General features: G+C 36.7%; 1 protein-coding gene across 6 annotated transcripts in view; it reads right to left on the bottom strand.

Moving 5' to 3' along the window:
* The window catches only part of RNF38 (ring finger protein 38), a 118,536-nt gene that overhangs the window by 19,572 nt on the left and 81,179 nt on the right, over positions 1-17,785 (bottom strand). For 3 of the 6 annotated variants that reach the window (XM_029919751.1, XM_029919748.1, XM_029919752.1), the window contains 2 exons: positions 13,318-13,467; positions 4,085-4,278 (listed from right to left, as the gene is read on the bottom strand). In XM_029919751.1, coding sequence (XP_029775611.1) covers positions 4,085-4,191 — 107 coding nt within the window. In that variant the 5' untranslated portion in view covers positions 4,192-4,278; positions 13,318-13,467. The remainder of the gene's footprint in view (positions 1-4,084; positions 4,279-13,317; positions 13,468-17,785) is intronic. The other 3 variants (XM_029919753.1, XM_029919749.1, XM_029919754.1) reach the window with 1 other exon arrangement.

Below are 17,785 nucleotides of genomic sequence, written 5' to 3'. Positions count from 1 at the left end.
CAAACTAAACACAAATTAAGATCCAAGTCCTCATGCTGACATGTGTCTCTGTATCTTCACTATATGGTCCCTCATTAAATGGCAGGTTTGCCTTTGTGACAGAGTATTTAGGAAGCAGAATAACTGAAAAATCTAGAAATAAGAAATTATAAAATATGGGCAAATATTTCTTTCAGTTGACTTTACCGTATTTTGTCACTTTATTTTAGGTGTATCAACTGTAAACACCCCAAAGCCATTCCCTCTTCTTACCTGCCTTTTGTTGGATTGAGTTTTCTACATATATTATCTGTTTCAATGGGTAGAAACTATACATTCTCTATTTCTATTCTCCTATTAATTACCTTTAATATACTCTACTCTCTCTGTCCCCATCTCATGTGCAGGTCTTTTCCATATTTCTTTCTTATTTTTTTAAAGGTTTACTTATTTGAGAGTGAGACAGCGAGTGCGTGTGCAAGCAGGAGGGAGAGAGAATCCCAAGCAGGGTCCACACTGTCAGTGCAGAGCCCAACGCATGGCTCAATCTCATAAATGGGGAGATCATGACCTGAGTGGAAGTCAAGAGTCAACTGTTTAGCTGACTGATACACCCAGGCACCCCTCTCTCTCTTAATTTTTTAAAAGTTTATTTGAGAGAGAGACGAGTGAGCGAGAGAGTGTGCGGACACTAGCAGGGGAGGGGCAGAGAGAGGAGAGGATCCCAAGCAGGCTCTAAGTTATCAATGTGAAGCCTGATGCAGGGCTTGAACTCACAAACTGTGAGATCATGAAACGAAGAGTCGAATGCTTAACTGAGCCATCCTCTTTCTCTTTTAAACAGACCTTTCTTCAGACTTAAAAGTATGTCTTTCTTTCCTTTGCTAACCAATGGTCTTGAATCATAGTTCTTGTATTTATTTTTCTGCTTCCTGGAGACAGTATAATTTTAGCAATTCTTTCAGGGAGGATTTCTTGCCGGTCAATTTTGTCTCTGAATATTTAAAATGTTTTTATCTTTTGGACTTAGATGGTAAGTCAGCTAGCAGAATTCAAAAATTTCTATCTTGGAATATTTGTAAATTCTCTATTGTTGTTGGTGTATGTTCTAAAAGCTCAAATCCTGTTTAAAACTCAGTCCTTCTTAAATTCTGGGAAATGATTTTGCATTATCTCTTGCATTATCTCTTGGGAAGGTCCCAAACACAGGGGGAGGGAAGGAAAAATAAGATAAAAAGAGAGAAAAAAGCAAACCATAAAAGACTCTTAAATACAGAAAACTGAGGGTTGCTGGAGGGGAGGGTGGGCAGATTGGTTAAATGAGTGATGGGTATTAAGGAGGGCACTTATTGGGATGAGCACAGTGCATTTATTATATTAAGTGATAAATCACTAAATTCTGCTCCTAAAATCATTACTACACTGTATGTTAACTAACTTGGACTTAAATAAAATTAAAAAATAGAATAAAATAAAATAAAAAGGTTCCCCCTTCAGGAGAGCCTGGGTGACTCAGTCGGTTAAGCATTCTGACTCTTGGTTTCAGCTCAGGTCATAATTTCGCAGGTCATGGGATCGAGCCTCTGTGTTGGGGATTCTTTCTTTCTTCCTCTCCTGCTCATACTTTCTCTCTTAAAACAAATAAACTTAAAGAAATTTTTTTAAAAGAGGTCCTCTCAATTGTCTCCATCTGAAAATATTATTAGACACACTTATAACTGATGGCTCCATCTCTATATTTAAACTTTTTTATCCACACACTTTTCATTTTGCCCTTTACACTACATCTGGGGAAATTTCTCCACTTGATACTCCAGAAACTAGGACACCTTTTCTACACATTTACTGAATTCTAAAATTTTGCCAAGTAAGGTTTCTAGTTGATTTTTATGGATATAACGTCTTCCTGCATCTCTCTCATGTTATTATACTTTCTCAAAATTCTGTCCTATTAACAGTTTCTTCAAGTTTTTGTTTTATTGAGTTTAGCGTCCTTCTTTCACTTTGTGTGCTCATCTTTGTATCTGAAATTATGATAGGCTGTTGTTGAATATTGCATCTGCCTGCACAGCTGCTTCTAGGAGGAAATCTGGCAGCTAAGTATATAGCTAGCCTATAATAAAGTATCAAAGCGAGAATGGAGGAGGAATCCCAAAAGACTGCTAGGCAGAATCAGCCCATAGTTACATTTTCCTGGTAGGTGCTTCCTATCGTTTCCCTTTGTGTTTCCATGACCTCAGAGCATGATGCTTCTCTTCAATTTTAGAACCCATAGCTAGTTACTACTACCATCTGGAAACAGACACTTCTAACATTCCCTTTCTGGTCCAGAGCATTTTCTATGACACAGAATTATACCCCTCAGCTTATACACTACTGAAATGTTTCTACATGTACATAAGAAAGTGTGTACACAAAAGGTTCCTAATAACACTCTTTATAATAGTAAGAAACCGAGTATCACCATTACTCAATAGCAGGTGGATACATAAATAATGGCATATAAATATACCGCAGTAAAAAAAAAATGAACTACTGCTACCCACATTAAAAATACCATGTTTAGTAAATAAAGTAAAAGAGGAATACATTTAAATAAAAGTAAAACTAGCAAAAACTAAAATTACATTGTTTTAGAATACATTCATATGTATTAGAAAGTATTAACAAAGGAATGATGTCAAATCACAGGACAGGGTTTCTCCTTTAAGAAGGATGAACAGTCTTGTAAAAATGTTCTATTTTAACCTGGGCAATGGTACACTTGCGTGTTATCCTTTTAAGTGTATGCTTCTTTTACAGATTCTTTTGAAAGCATGACACATTTCATCATAAAATAGGGAAGATGACAGTAGATGCTCAAGTTGTATCCCTGAAACAACCAACCATACTGTCTCAAGCTACTGCATTTAACAGCTATAAAATATTTTACCTGGTTGACAGACATTATTTTAAACATTCCCATAAAACTGGGTAACAATGCACCAGGTAATGTAAAAGTCTTACTGTCTCAATAGAACGTAAATCAGAAACAAGTTTACTTTGTCTCATTTACAACAAAGGATGGTGGTTTTTAAGATCCTTTAGTATTAGTTTCCTAGGACTGCCGTAACAACATACCACAGACTAGGTGGCTTAAACAACAAAAATTAATTTTCTCATAGTTCTGGAGACTACAAGTCCAAGATCAAGACGTCAGCATGGCTGGTTTCTGGTGAGAGTTCTCTTCCTTCGTTTGCAGGACGACTATCTTTTTCAGTGTGTCCTCACATGCCAGAGAGAGTGAGCTCTCTGGTGTCTCTTCTTATAAGGGCATCAATCCTATTGGATTGGGGGCCCCATCCTTATGACTTCATTCAGCCTTAGTTACCTCGAGACCCCATCTCTAAGGACACACTGGGGAATCAGGGCATCAACTATGAATTTTGAGAAGACACAAACATTCATTCCACAACACCTTCCTAACTCCAGACCTTCAATATTTCTTAGATTACCAACCTACTGGACATGCAAATTGCCCTGAATAAGAAATTTATGTACTCAGGCCACAACTAAAAAGGAAGAAGCTCAGAAGAAATACATTCCTCTAGGAAAGAAAAACAGGGGCCAAGTCCCATGAAAGAGAGGACTGAGCACTGAAGTAAACTTCACTCTTTCGTACCACAGGCTCCACAGTTTTATAAGAAACCTAATTAAGTTCTCAATTGCCTTATGGATACAGAAGAATGGACTAAAAAAGAGGTAGCTCATTTCTAGGGCTTCCGTATTTCATTACAACTGTGAAATATAAAATTCATTTTTCTGTAATCAGGATTGTAGGCTAGCCCACAAAAAGCCTTAAACCATAAAGTAGTTGAATTCATATATAATGCCATGGATTCATTTTAGGTAAATCACTTAAGCCTCTTTCAATTTCTTCAACTGTCAACCAAAAGCAAAATGATGATCTTGTGTGGGAGTCTATAAATAATGTCACGTTTTTCATATGTAAGTGTGTATGTTTATAAAATGCCTACAGAAAAAAGTGCTTTTTGACATTTAAAAAAAAAATCTCACAAATCTACCAATGGAAGATAATTTAAGAAATACACTGTAATCAACTAACCTTCTTCTGTTGCGTGCAGGTGTGTTGCATCGTTCCCCTGAGAAGTGATGTTGGTTTGATCGAACCGAAGGGGGCTGCCTATTTGATGTCATCTCCCATGGTCGCATTGGTGGTGAGGGAGCTGGTGATGCTGATGTATAATCAAAGACTGAATGAGAGAGGCGCTGTCTCTTGGGACTCGGACTATCTTCACTCTGCCAATGCAACAAAATCAACTTAATGAGACCTTTTAAGGATTTTGCATTAGTCTGTATTCAGAGGTGTGGGGAAAATATGCTGTCAACCCAAATTAAATTTCTTTAAAGAAAAAAGATCCTGAATAAGGGCAAGATGCACAGTAAACATCAGATGAAGAGTAAAATCTGTTTCTTAAAAATCATCACTAAAACTCATGAACATTTAAGATGCACAATAAGGCAACAAACAATTGTATGGAACTTGACCATTTATTTAAAACCCCAAACCAATTAAGAAGTTCCACTATGTTCCCCCATCAGTTAAAGTATGCTTTTAGGGATCAATTCTCATCTGAAAGATCAGCTAAGGAGGTAGTATAATTTTAGTAAGCCCATGACTAAATTTTAAATAAGAGCCTTCTGCTTCTTTATTCCTACTGTTTAAGGCCACTAATTTTCTTTAATAAGGGTTAGAGGAATAAAATAACATTTATATGAAACAGATAAAGACTGTCAACTGATCTAGATCTTTTGTTCTTAACTAGAACATTTTAAGGAAGACATAGAGTTTCAGGTAAATCATAGCAATGGTGGATAATTCAAAACCTGTACCTATTACTACACATTGAGTTTTCAAGGATCACAGCATTACTAGCTATAAAATTGGTATGGATTCCTTAGTTGAATTAGTAACTCTCTAAGATCTCCATATAATTCAATTTTCCCATGCAGTCTCACAGAAACTATCAAAATTTCGAATTAACCAAATGTCTGGTGAGGCCTATGTATTTTCTAAGAGAATCTCTCTTATCTCAAATCTACTCCTTCAAGTTCTAATTACTTGGGCATTAGAGCACTTTTGGTTGCAAAATAATTGGTACCTGCTGCCAGCACACAAAAAAACCAGAGTATCAGCAAAAGAGTATATGGGGCTACAATACTACAACATTAAATTTTAAGAGATAAAACAGAACTCATTAGTTGATAAGAATAAAGCAAATTGCTAAATGCTTCCTATTGATCACTCCATATAAGGCAGAGGTATCCCAAAAACCATGTCACTGTCTTTCTATATTTAAGAATATTAAAATTCAAGCCACTGGGTGGCTCATTCGGTTAAGCATCTGACTCTTGATATAGGCTCATAGTCTGTGAGATTGGGCCCTGAGTCAAGCTCTGCACTGACAGTGTGAATGAAGCCTGCTTGGAATTCTCTCTCTGCCATTCCCTGGCTCGTCTGCGCAGGTTCTCTTTCTTTCTCTCAAAATAAATGAATAAACTTTAAAAAGGATAATTCAAGTTTGTCATTATAATTAAAATAGTAAACAGTTTTTAGAATCAGAAAGAACCCCCTTATTTCCTCCCTAGATTTAATGGTGCCTGCTACTAAAAGTATGCTTGTTTTTACCCCAATTTTAAGAAGGAAATCAGTTATGTTCTGATAACGCTAAAACTTCAAAAATAACCAATGAAACGTAGATATTTTGATTAAAACAAAACAGCAGAATGGTCATGACCTGGCAAAGCCATATATGAACTACACAAATGCACTAGAAATAAGTGATCTCCGTTGGTCAAACAAATTTGACTAGAATTTTTTTTTTTTAACTACCAAATGCTAGAACCAATCATGATCATTAGCTTTCATATATATATATATATCCTCTACTGTGAAGGTTAATCCAAGCTATGATGTGGACTTTGAATTCTAAAAAGTCACTGCCCTAAATGGAGGGAAATGGTATAGACCCACAAAAATAAACTGCAAATGTATTGTTTTTAAGAGATAAGGTGACTGGGAAAGTTCCCCATCTCTTCTCTTTGTGCTGTGATAGATTCACATTAGTGAAAAATGGAAGACAAAGAATAGGAAGTGGAGGGAAGTAAGCTATTCATTATTACTATGGTAATGTCTTCCTTTTGTACTCAAAGTAATAGGAAACCAAAATGGATGTTTACAGACAGGGAAAATCTTAAAAAGTTTACTGTATATATGCAACATGGTTTTGTCACATTCCTCATCAAGTTTAGTACTCTAAGCAACTCCAAAAAAATATCCTCAGTTTCCAGAAAAGGGAAGTAGGAATAAACCACAAAGAAACAAGAATTAGATTAACATTAGACTTTCTTCAGAAAACAAAAGATGCTAAAAATTCTAAGGGAAAATACAGAACCTAAAATTTTATACTCCATCTATTAATCTAGTGTGAAAGCAAAAATGAAGACTTGTCAGATATATATATTATATATATATATAAAGATTAAAAGCTGCTTCTCAAACATCCTTTCAAAAAGTTTTACTTGATTTTATATGTGCACACATGTGTGCTCTCTTTTACTTGACCCCACACACACACACACACACACACACACACACACACACACACACACACGATCCAATAAACAGTAATAGTAACTCAGAATAGCAATGAAAAGAAATCTCAGAACAATGGCAGTACAGGTCTGAAAAGTAATCATTCCAATTAGAAAAAGCTAGAGGACCCCAAGAAATATGCTCTAAATAATATGGAATCAAAAACAGTATGACTGAGAACTTGCAAGTTCTTATACTTAAGCACATGGTTTCTCTGTCATGGGAAGTATAAAAAGTAACCAGGGGCACCTGGAAGGCTCAGTTAAGCATTGGACTTCCGCTAAGGTCATGATCTCGCAGCTCCTGGGTTTGAGCCCTGCATGGGACTCTGCTGATAGCTCGGAGCCTGAAGTCTGCTGTGACTTCTGTGTCTCCCTCTCTCTCTCTCTGTCCCCTCCCCCATCTACACACTGTCTCTCCTCCAAATAAAAAATAAATATTAAAAAAATCTGTTTTAAAGGCAACCAGAATCTAGAAAAAACAATGATGAAAACAAATCTGTATCATTTTGTCATTTAAAGCATTCCTTGAGTAGAACAGGTAGAAGATTACACCTTCTCCTCCAAAGGCCAACATGCTACTTAGTCCTGAAAGGACTGTAACAGACAGATACTCCTGACACTATGGAAAGTGTTTGTTGGTTTTCAATTTTATAATCAACCCAGACAAGGCATGAAAGCACTATAGTTACAGAAAAACATATGTAAGTATTGTAAACTTTGATAAATTAACTACAAAGACTTCTGTTTTGACAAAGTCAAGGACTACATATGAAAATCCTAATAAAAACATCTAAAAATAATGGCTTTAAAACAAACATATTTTTAAAGTTTATTTATATTGAGAGACATAGAGAGCGTGTGCGTTCAAGCGTGTAAGCGGGGAGGGGTAGAGAGAGAGGAGAGAGAATCCCAAGCAGGCTCCATGCTGTCAGCACAGTGTCAGACGATGGGCTCAAATCCATGAACCAAACTGTGTGATCATGACAGGAGCGAAATCAAGAGTCAGACGCCTAACCAGACTGAGCCACCGAGGTACCCCAATGAATATAGTTTTTTAATGTAACAATAAACTCAGAAAAAAGGGAAACTACCCAGGACCAGAAACAAAGAGGAAAACCAAAAACCAGGTTGTTGTTGTTTTTTTTAAATCTTGGGGTGAGACACAGAAAATATGGGCCTTATCACTCACTGAAAGGCCTGCAAAGAGCCAAAAATTCACAAGTACTGGACTTGCAAAAAAGAGTAGACTAGAAAAAGCCCACTGGCATGGAAAATCAATAAGACAACATATCTATTCTGTCTATACTGGGAACTGGAGACAACATTGCCCCCTGAGAATTCAAACCACAGGTTAGCTCCTCAACACCAAGTTTAGGGTTCAATTTTTTTTTTATTACCCACAGAGGTCACCTATGAGCCTCTAAGCTTAGAAATTAATATAGACCCTGCTCCAGAATTATGCTACTACAAATACTCTCGGCAGAGATGAATGCACAGCAGAATCTGGAGGGATACTCCCTTCACCTGGGCCAGTGGCTCTACTTCTGCAAGTGTCAGCAACACCAGATTGTTCAGCCTGCTCCTCAGTCTCTGGTTAAGAAACTTTGGATCAGGGCCCAAGAATCTTTGTTTCTAACACGATCTTGGATGACGCTCGTTGCTGCTGGTGTGCGACTACTACACGAAGTTAAAGGACTCTCTTAGGAAAAGTCCCTAAGGATAGACTCTCTCTAAAAAAGAAATTTACTTTTTCAATTTTCAGCGGAGGGAGTTCCCTTTTCTCCTTGTAGACTCTGTGCCAACGGGCTGACTTTAGAAAGTTCCAGAAGTTGATTCAAATGAAGCACAAGTACTGTTCACTTTGGTACAGAATACTGGTACAGATTTAGGGATCAAGGGAGGCAAGAGAGTGAGGAGAAAGGACAAAAGAAAATTAGCTTGCTAGCTTTTACACTGGATAGTAAACATCTGCTAAAAAGAATTACACTTTATTAACACCAAATCATCTTAAAATTTTTTATGTTATTTTTGAGAGAGACAGACAGACAGACAGACAGATGGAGACAGCACACAAGTGGGGGAGGGTCAGAGAGAGGGACACACAGAATCTGAAGCAGGCTTCAGGCTCTGAGCTGTCAGCACTCAGACAACTGAGCTACCCAGGCCCCTAACACCAAAGCATCTGTATAACCAAAACATCATCATTAGAAGTGAAAACAACCCTGGAGACAAAAAAATGCATTCCATGATTCCAAAAGCAAATCTAAAGTTATTAATGCAAAATATTAAGGTAAAAAAATAAGTGTACACATGCAACAGGTATGTATATATACACATATATAAAACACACATTCTTAGATATTTTATATATTTATATAAAATTATGTAAAAAATGTAATAAACAAAATCAAATTTATATATCTCAATTAGCAAGTCTTGAAGATAAAGGGAGATCCTATGGAGACAAACTTTTCCCAAAACAGAAACAGATTCCAAGTTGTAGATAAAAACTGGAGACTGAAATGTGCCTCTGACTTCAGCAACCAGTAGTGAACCTCAAGGACTTCCTTCTCAAAGTAGCAAGGGGACAACTGGGAAGGGCAGGGCAGGAGGGGGTAAAGCTCCCCAATAATCTAGTCCTCTCCCTCCACTCATCATTCAAAACTATTCTTCATCTCTTACAAGTAAGTACAGCGTGATTTAAGAGTCCCCATTTCTGAAGTGCCTGAGTGGTTCAGTTGGTTAAGTGTCCAACTCCTGATTTCATCTCAAGCCCATGGTTTGGGAGTTCATGGAGCCTGCTTGGGATTCTCGGTCTCTTCTCTGCTCTGCTCCTCCCTCTCTTTTAAAAATAAACTTAAAAAAAAAAAAGAGTCCCCAATTCTTTTTATAAACCCCCAGACTTTCTCTGCTTGCCTTAACTATCTTTGGCAAAAGATAAAATTTCTCATTTCACCATTAAGAAATAAACGCTAAATTTAAATGGCCCAGAGAGAGAAAACACTTACTGAATTCCATTCATTTTAATAGCCGTGAAAGTACTTAAGAAACTAAAACATTCCATATAAGCAAGTTGGTAATAAAGAATCACCATCAAAACAGACCCTTTTGTTTTATTCTGCAAAGGAAGGATACAAGCAAGGAAAGGCAGGAAATTAACAATTTATACTTGAATCACACAATATGGCTTTAAAAATGATCTCTAAATATTCTCTCATTTAATTCTCCACAATCTGGTCTTTGTTTAAACTATATCCAGATTAATGTAATGTGTTTCTATTAGTCAAGATGAACCAAAGACAACTGAATGATTACATTGCCCTTGAACTACACAATGTACAGTCCTGTTTCACATGATTCACAATGGTCTTTTAAATTTTTAATGTACAGCTCTGATATTCCTCAGCTCAAAAGATTTCAGAATAAAATCTAAACTCATAACCAGACTAACAGTCTTCCTGGGATGTTATCCTACTTGTAGCTATGGAGGGGAAAGCGACTTTGAATATTGCATTTTCAAAAGCATACATTTAAAAAAAATCACAACTTTTGCTTTTTGATATGGTCCAAGTTTGTGTATTTTCATGAAATATGTATAGTGAGGGCTTGGAAAGGGATCCTAGTCATATAGCACTGCAGTCCTAGCATAATGAATAAAATGCAGTATTGTGTGAAAATATGTTACTACTATTGGCCATAAGTGCTAGTCCAGCAGTGGCTTCCTGGGTTTAGGGAGGCCTACATGGCTAATTTTTTAAGAACATACTAATGACCTTATGTCCTATTTTTTCTTAATTTTTAATTATACAACACATCATTGGTTCACAAAAACAGATTTACCTTGATGCAGTAATTTGTTTTCAAATGGTATGTTAGTTCTACCAAAGCACCTGTAATAATTTTAAGCTGTAAACACAAATCAATGGTTAAAATAAAAAACATGAAGCATAAATATGACACCAATGAAAACCGAGAAGACATTAAGAACCGGAAATGTTGATCAAAAACAGAAGGACTAAACTACAGCATATTCATATAAATGAAAACTAAAAGGAAAATGAATAACTACATGGCCACATGCATCAATATGGATTAATCTCAAAATGACAAAAATACAAAGTATGTTATCATTTATATTAAGTTCAGAAACTAACCAGTATAGTGATACTGTTTGAAGGATACTGCATGTGGTGAAACCACACAGAGAAGCAAAGGGATACTAAACACAAAATTCAGAGTTTTACCCAAGGCAAAGGTATGAGAATATGGAAGGTCATACGAAGACTTCAAAAGTATTGGTAAAGGCTGACTTCTGAAGATGGATGGTGTTTTTTCTTTTTAACTATACATGCGTCTGCTTTGTACGTTGTAACTTTCATACATGAAAATTTTCATAATTTTAAAAATTAAAAGAGCATGCAAAATTTGAAAGATTTTGACTGAAACAATTCCAAGCAAAAAAGGAGAAAATACAAAAGTTTTTAATAAACAAGGACAGTGACAAAACTGATAAAGAGTGAAGATGAATAACAAATATAGCCCAAAACAGGATGAGACTTTTGTTCGAAGACAACTGGTAGCTGGAAACAAAGACCCAGGGGAATATCGAACATTTCTATGTCCTCTGTGACCATCCCACTTACCAGATACATACTCAATCCCCAGGTATGGAGTGGGAAAATCAACAGTTCTTTTTTACTCATACACAAGGCTGCAGGGAAAATGATGTCCTCCAAAAAGAGACTAGTTTCAGTTAAGATAAGGATACTTTAAGGAAAAAAAAAAAAAAAAAAAAAAAGCAAGAGGTAGGTGAGTCTGTTTAAAATGGAGTGTTCCAAAGGGAAGGAAAAGGAGAAAATAAGCTGGGAGGGAAGGAAGTGGGGGAAAGGCAAGAAAACATAACACATGACAAGAATAACTCTGTGAGGATAAGAAATGGGTAGATTTCTCCCTTTCACATGGAAACTAAATTTTCTAAGGTTGAGAAAAGCAAAACTGGAACAAGAAATCACCCCCAAGTTTATTATCAGAATTAGGTGAAGGTATCTGACAATCTCTCAAAGGGGATGTGAGAAGATTTACTTTGCTTCATGCAGAACAGTGGTGGCCCAAAAAGCGCACAGAGTTCTCTGGGAGCCAAGTACACTGAAGGCCTCGCTTTAAAGTTAGAAGAAAGTAAGATTTAAGTTTAGGGATATAAATAAAAATTTAACAAAAATATCTTTCACCTTTCTACAATAGTCAAATGGAACTGGCTCTTTTTTGTTGTTTTGAAAATGTGTGTTTAAATTTACTGCATTTGCCAGCAACTCCTTGAGTTTAAAGTTAATATTGACTTAATGCCTGAAGATACAAAGAAGTATGGAAAACTAAGAAAGTGTCATTCAACTGTTTATTGGTGGCAGTAGTGAAGGTACTAAGTCAGTTTCCTCCTTGGTGTCTACTGGTTTGCTACTAAATATCAAGCTACCGCACACAAACTATATCAAAAAAACAGTAGTCAATATGCTGTTTAATTCAATAGATAGCTATGTCCCTTAACATATACTGCACCGTGTTTACAGAAATACTTGTTTATTTCTAAAGGTAGTATGCTATATAGACAAGAAACAGCAAAAGGTGGATTTGAGTCTCTGCTTTGCCAATAACTAGCTATGTAACAGGGCAACTCAAGAGTTTTTTCTGAGCCTATTTCTTCATCTAGAAAATCATCCATGACTGGTTTGTTGTTAGGAGGATTATAAACAAATGAGACAATACATGCAAAGGAGAGAACCTGGCACAAATTCCAAGGAGTATCAGAATGCAGAGGCCTGGATCACCTACAAAGCTGTTCACAGAAATTTTACATCTCCAATTTAATGTATCACAAACATATCTCTTTTAGAACTAGTCCTAAACTCCCAACACAAAAAGAAAATTAGCTGACTCTATCAAAAATTCCAAACTTTGATTAGCAACTCTCACTACCTCATATTTATATACACATAAACAAATACACACCTTGGCCCACAACCCTGAAGTGCAGAAGCAATTCTATGACTAATTTCCGTTTGCTAATAGTAATGCTACCTTCCATTACTAAAACATGCTGCCCTGGGAGTAATGGATTGGAAATTTAGTAGCCAGTAATTTATTTGCAATCTTGTCAATAAACTAATGATAGTCCTTGCCTTAATTTATTTTCATTTTACATATAACAAAAATTTTAATCACATTTTACCCACAAGTATCAAAAGTGATAGATGGTAAGTAAACATGTTTCTTTCTGAAATCTACATCACTACCAAACTCTAGGCACTAAGCAAATAAGCAATGGCTTTAAAAAATATCTTGTATGCTTCCATTTTTCCATTCCTACACAATTTGATGTATCTGTAATATCTTCTACTTTCCTATAGAACATGGCCTATTGGGACAAGTGATTGAGACCAAAAGATTTTTAAAAAATGTATATTAAGTGGTCAAACAATAAACAGCATCTCAAGAGAAGACAAACTTTCTTCAGAAAAGCTGGCTAAGTTGTACTGAAGAAGGCCTCTAAGAAAAATACTTATTCCCACATACAATAGAAAATAAGAAGAAGATACTGAGAATTTTGTTTCAAGCCTTCCTAGATACAACCTAAAATGTATCAGTGACTTCCAGCCCTATGGAGGGAAAGGGTAAATATATAAGAACCTGGAAGAAAGCTTTGAAGTGGGCATCCTCTTGAACGGTAGTATTCTGATCACTTGGGAGGAGAGGGAACAGGCTCTGAAGTCTCACCCTTTCACAAATCACCTTGTTAGGATGGCCAGGTAGAGGTGCTGAATTGGCCCCGGGAGATATCTGGGAAAAAGAGGGAGAAGAAAAGGATAGTTCATGGCTAGCCGCACCAATGTGGAGAATCATGTCTATGAAGGACAGTCTGGGTTTTCTAGGTATTTGTGTTAGCAGAGATTGGAAAGAAATTAAAAATTAATCTTAAACATCAAAACAAATATAAGGATGGCAAAGGTTGCCTCTGGCAACGGATCTCTTAATTTTTAAAAGGCAAAACAGCACTGTTAAAAAATGCAAAGTCTTTTCTATGTTTCCCATATAATACCTATTAATATCCTTTCTCTTGGTATTAATTCAAAAACCCTAAAGGATAGATAAAACTTCATGTTAAGAAAACCTGACATAAAAGCATATAAAGTATAAAAAGATTAGTGTCCATCTAGACTATATTTTTCATTCTAATTTTTAATTAACCTCCTAGATGCTCATGCAAAGATGAGAGATTTCAGAATACTTGCAGCAAAACTTCGATAGTGACCATAAGTATAAAAAGTATAAAAAAGAAGAGTCTGCGGACATCTCAGCAACCTAGCAACCTTCTTAAGAATAAAGGATATGATCATAAGCCCCAAAGCAAATGACTGCATGTTTTAAATGCTTGGCTTGATCGTAGGTAAATCCCCTTCAACTCCTATGTAAATATACTGAAATCTGTAGCATTATTAACCATGGACATCATGAGCATCACTTGTTCCACTGTGCTGTGGTGTGAACCATCTTTGGGGGTTCAGGTTTGTGAATTTGCTTATCCCTACACTGAAGACCATGTGCTTCAAACCACATGTCTGGTTTTCCGAGTTTCATAGCTTCATTCATTCCCTTACATATAAATATCTATTCTGTGACAGGCAGCAAACCAAGAAGATACGCATGATTTCCTACCTTCAAAAAGTACATGCTATGAAAAAGAAACAAAAGCAAATCACTGTACAGTATACAGACTATCATCTTTCTATGATACTGCTAGGTACTGGATTCTATGAAGACGTAACTGGCAAAATATAGCAGTGTTGTCAAGAAACTGCATAATGTTCAGTACGGCTAGCCAGTACAGAAGTAATCAAGAGAGGAAGGCAGAGACAGAGCATGAAGTAGCATGATAATTATATTAATAATACTTCTATAATAACCCTCCTTAACCTATTTATTGTTTCGGGTCTGCTATGAGCCTGGTAAACAACCAGGACTGTTCGTTAAGACTAAAAGTATTCCAAACACCTTCCTAGGAGTAAAAGTATATCACTTAAGGGTAGTTAACTTCACAATTCCCTATTACTACACAAAATGTTTGACATGAACTAAAGCTTGTCTCTGCACCACAAACACAAATGTGCCAATATTCCTTCCCACTAAGATGAGGCATGAAGTGCTAAATCAAGAAATATTTACGATTGCCTCCTGCAAGTCAAGAGTTGTTAGGAAAGAAGATAAAACATAGATCACTTATTCCAGTTAAAAAAAAAAAAAAGCTGCAAAGCAGCCAACTATAGGATAACATTTTAAATGCCATAATAAGGCAAAAAATTAGAATAGAGGAAGGAGCCCTGAGTTTATCTGAAGACATACAAAAGATTTCATAGAAAGAAGTGTATTTCACATTCCTGACTCCTAGATCTAAGGATTTCACCACTTTAAAGTCATTTGCTTCTCAATACAGTCTGTTTCTTTAAGTTTCATATTCTTTTTGCAATCTTCTTAAGCTTATAATTTGCAAGGTGCCTTTGAAGAGCATTTTAATAAGCTCACTTGCCTTCAACTGTCATATGTAAAGCAGTCTACATGAGTAGCACTCTTACAGACTGCTAGTACAAGTAGCTAGCTTTGTCAACAGAAATCAGAGGGTCAGGTTTCCTCTCCTTAATTCTTTGTTCCTTTGAAAACTTAAGATTTCAGTCCTACAGAAGTAAAAAACAAATCAAACAAAAAACTGGCAAATTCTGACCCTTGTGGCCACAAGTTAATTTTCAAACATATTCCTCTCCTACTCATGACAATTTCCTTTGGTCAGAAGCTCCATTTGTCTATCAAGAGGGAGAACAAACAATATAATGCAGAAAAGGTATATTCAAATGCTGTAGTTAGTATAGATCCAGGACAAAATGATAAGATGGGCTTGACACCAGGTGCACCCACTGGGTAAGATAAAAATCACATATAATTATTTTGTACGTTCACGAGAGGCGGAATTCTAAGGTGGCCTCCAAGATTCCCACCTCTGGTATACGTCTCTTGTATAATCCATTCCTCCATGGTGTATAGGCAGAACTGTAGAGTAGATTCATTTCCATGGTTTGGTTAAACTATACAACCTAATGATATAAACCCCCCTTCACCAAGGTGAAGGGATTTTCAAGTGAATTAAGATCCCAAGTCATTGATTTTAAGTTAATCAATGCCGGCCAGAGTTAAAGAAAGCTCTTTAAAGAGGAACCGATGGGGCGCCTGGGTGGCTGGGTTGGTTAAGCGTCCGGCTTCGGCTCAGGTCATGATCTCACGGTTCAGTTCATGGGTTTGAGCCCCGTGTCGGGCTCTGTACTGACAGTTAGCTCAGAGCCTGCAGCCTGCTTCAGATTCTGTGTTTCCCTCACTCTCTGACCCTCCCCTGCTCGCACTGTCTCTGTCTCTCAAAAATAAATAAAAAACATTAAAAAAAAAAAAAAAAAGAGGAACCGACCCTTTCTAAAGAGATGCTCCTCACAATTCTGCAGACAACTGCTATGTTGTCAGAAGGCATATGAAGAGGGCCATGTGGCAGAAGGGCACCCTCTAGGAGCTGAATAGTTCATCAGTTGACTGCTAACAAGAAAATGGGGGGGGGTTCAGTTTTATAATTACAAGAGCCATACTGAACCAACAGCCACTGAGCTTGGAAGAGGACATCAAACCTCTGATGACATCATGCAACCAGTCAAGTAAGACTCTGAACAGGGGGCCCTGCAGCTAACCCATGATTTTGGACCCATGTACCCCATGAGATAATAGATTTTTGTATTAAACTACTGAACGTGGGGTAATTTGTAACATACAACTGAAAACTAACATGACATATATGTATTGTACCACACCTGAAGAAAGTTTCTTCTCTAGAATTTTAGCTGTATTCATTAATTCATTAAATTAAGGCATTTTTATCTAAACAATATAGTAGTTTTTAAAACCTCAATACAGTGGGGCGCCTGGGTGGCTCAGTCAGTTAAGCGTCCGGCTTCGGCTCAGGTCATGATCTCACAGTTTGTGGGTTCGAGCCCCACATCGGGCTCTGTACTGACAGCTCAAAGCCTGGAGCCTCCTTCAGAGTCTGTGTCTCTTTATTTCTCTGCCCCTCCCCTGTTCACGCTCTGTCTCGGTCTCTCAAAAATAAATAAATAAATGTCCAAAAAATGTGTTTAAATAAAAATAAAACTTCAATCTGGTAATAGCTAACTTCATGCTAGGAAATGAACTGGGCTCTCTGATGGTTACACACTGCTAGTTGGGGTTAACCGACTTGCTTAAAGCCATACATCTCATAAATACCAGATCCATAATTTGAAGCTAAGTCTATCTGGCTCTAAAGTTCATGCTCAACCCACTACAACACCTTGTAGTTTAAGGATTTTATAAGGAACATCTTCTTTGTAATCTAATTGAGTTAGTAAATAACTATTCCATAAAGTCTATTTAAAGTTATTTCAAGTATTCAAAAAGTAAATGTATCCTTGCAAATTATTTCTGACATAACATTCCACAACTTCCCTACATCTTCCTCATTTAAAATTACTTACACGGGTGTACAATATCTAGAAACTGATACAATTCTATTTTCTCTAATCTGGCAACTGTTGAACATTACAAAGATACAGTAACTTCAGCCTTCTCTCAAGATGCAACCTATGTTTTAAAAAGTCCTGCCAGGAACACATCCCTAATCTGCAACTCTCTATACTCATCTTTAATGCTTATTTTTAAAAATATTTTTTTAATTTTTAAAAATTTATTTTATTTATTTTTGAGAGACAGAGACAGTGTGAGCAGGGGAGGGGCAGAGAGAGAGGGAGACACAGAATCTGAAACAGGCTCCAGGCTCTGAGCTAGCTGTCAGCACAGAGCCAGACATAGGGCTTGAACCCACAAACCGTGAGATCATGACCTGAGCCAAAGCCGGACACTTAGCCGACTGAGCCACATGTAACTATATAATAACTAATTTACCCAGCATAACTGAGAAAAGCACCTGTTTCACAAGACTAAAGTTACAGAAAGCAGTTTAACCTTTCAAGCACCAACACAGTACTATTTTAGGCCATCTTCTCATTAATGTGGCCTTTCCCTGTGTGATAAACCT

The sequence above is a fragment of the Suricata suricatta genome, chromosome 13 (genome assembly GCF_006229205.1).
Source record: "Suricata suricatta isolate VVHF042 chromosome 13, meerkat_22Aug2017_6uvM2_HiC, whole genome shotgun sequence".
NCBI classification, from domain to species: domain Eukaryota; kingdom Metazoa; phylum Chordata; class Mammalia; order Carnivora; family Herpestidae; genus Suricata; species Suricata suricatta.
The sequence above is the reverse complement of the archived record's forward strand: the minus strand, read 5'-3'. Positions and strand labels throughout refer to the sequence as shown.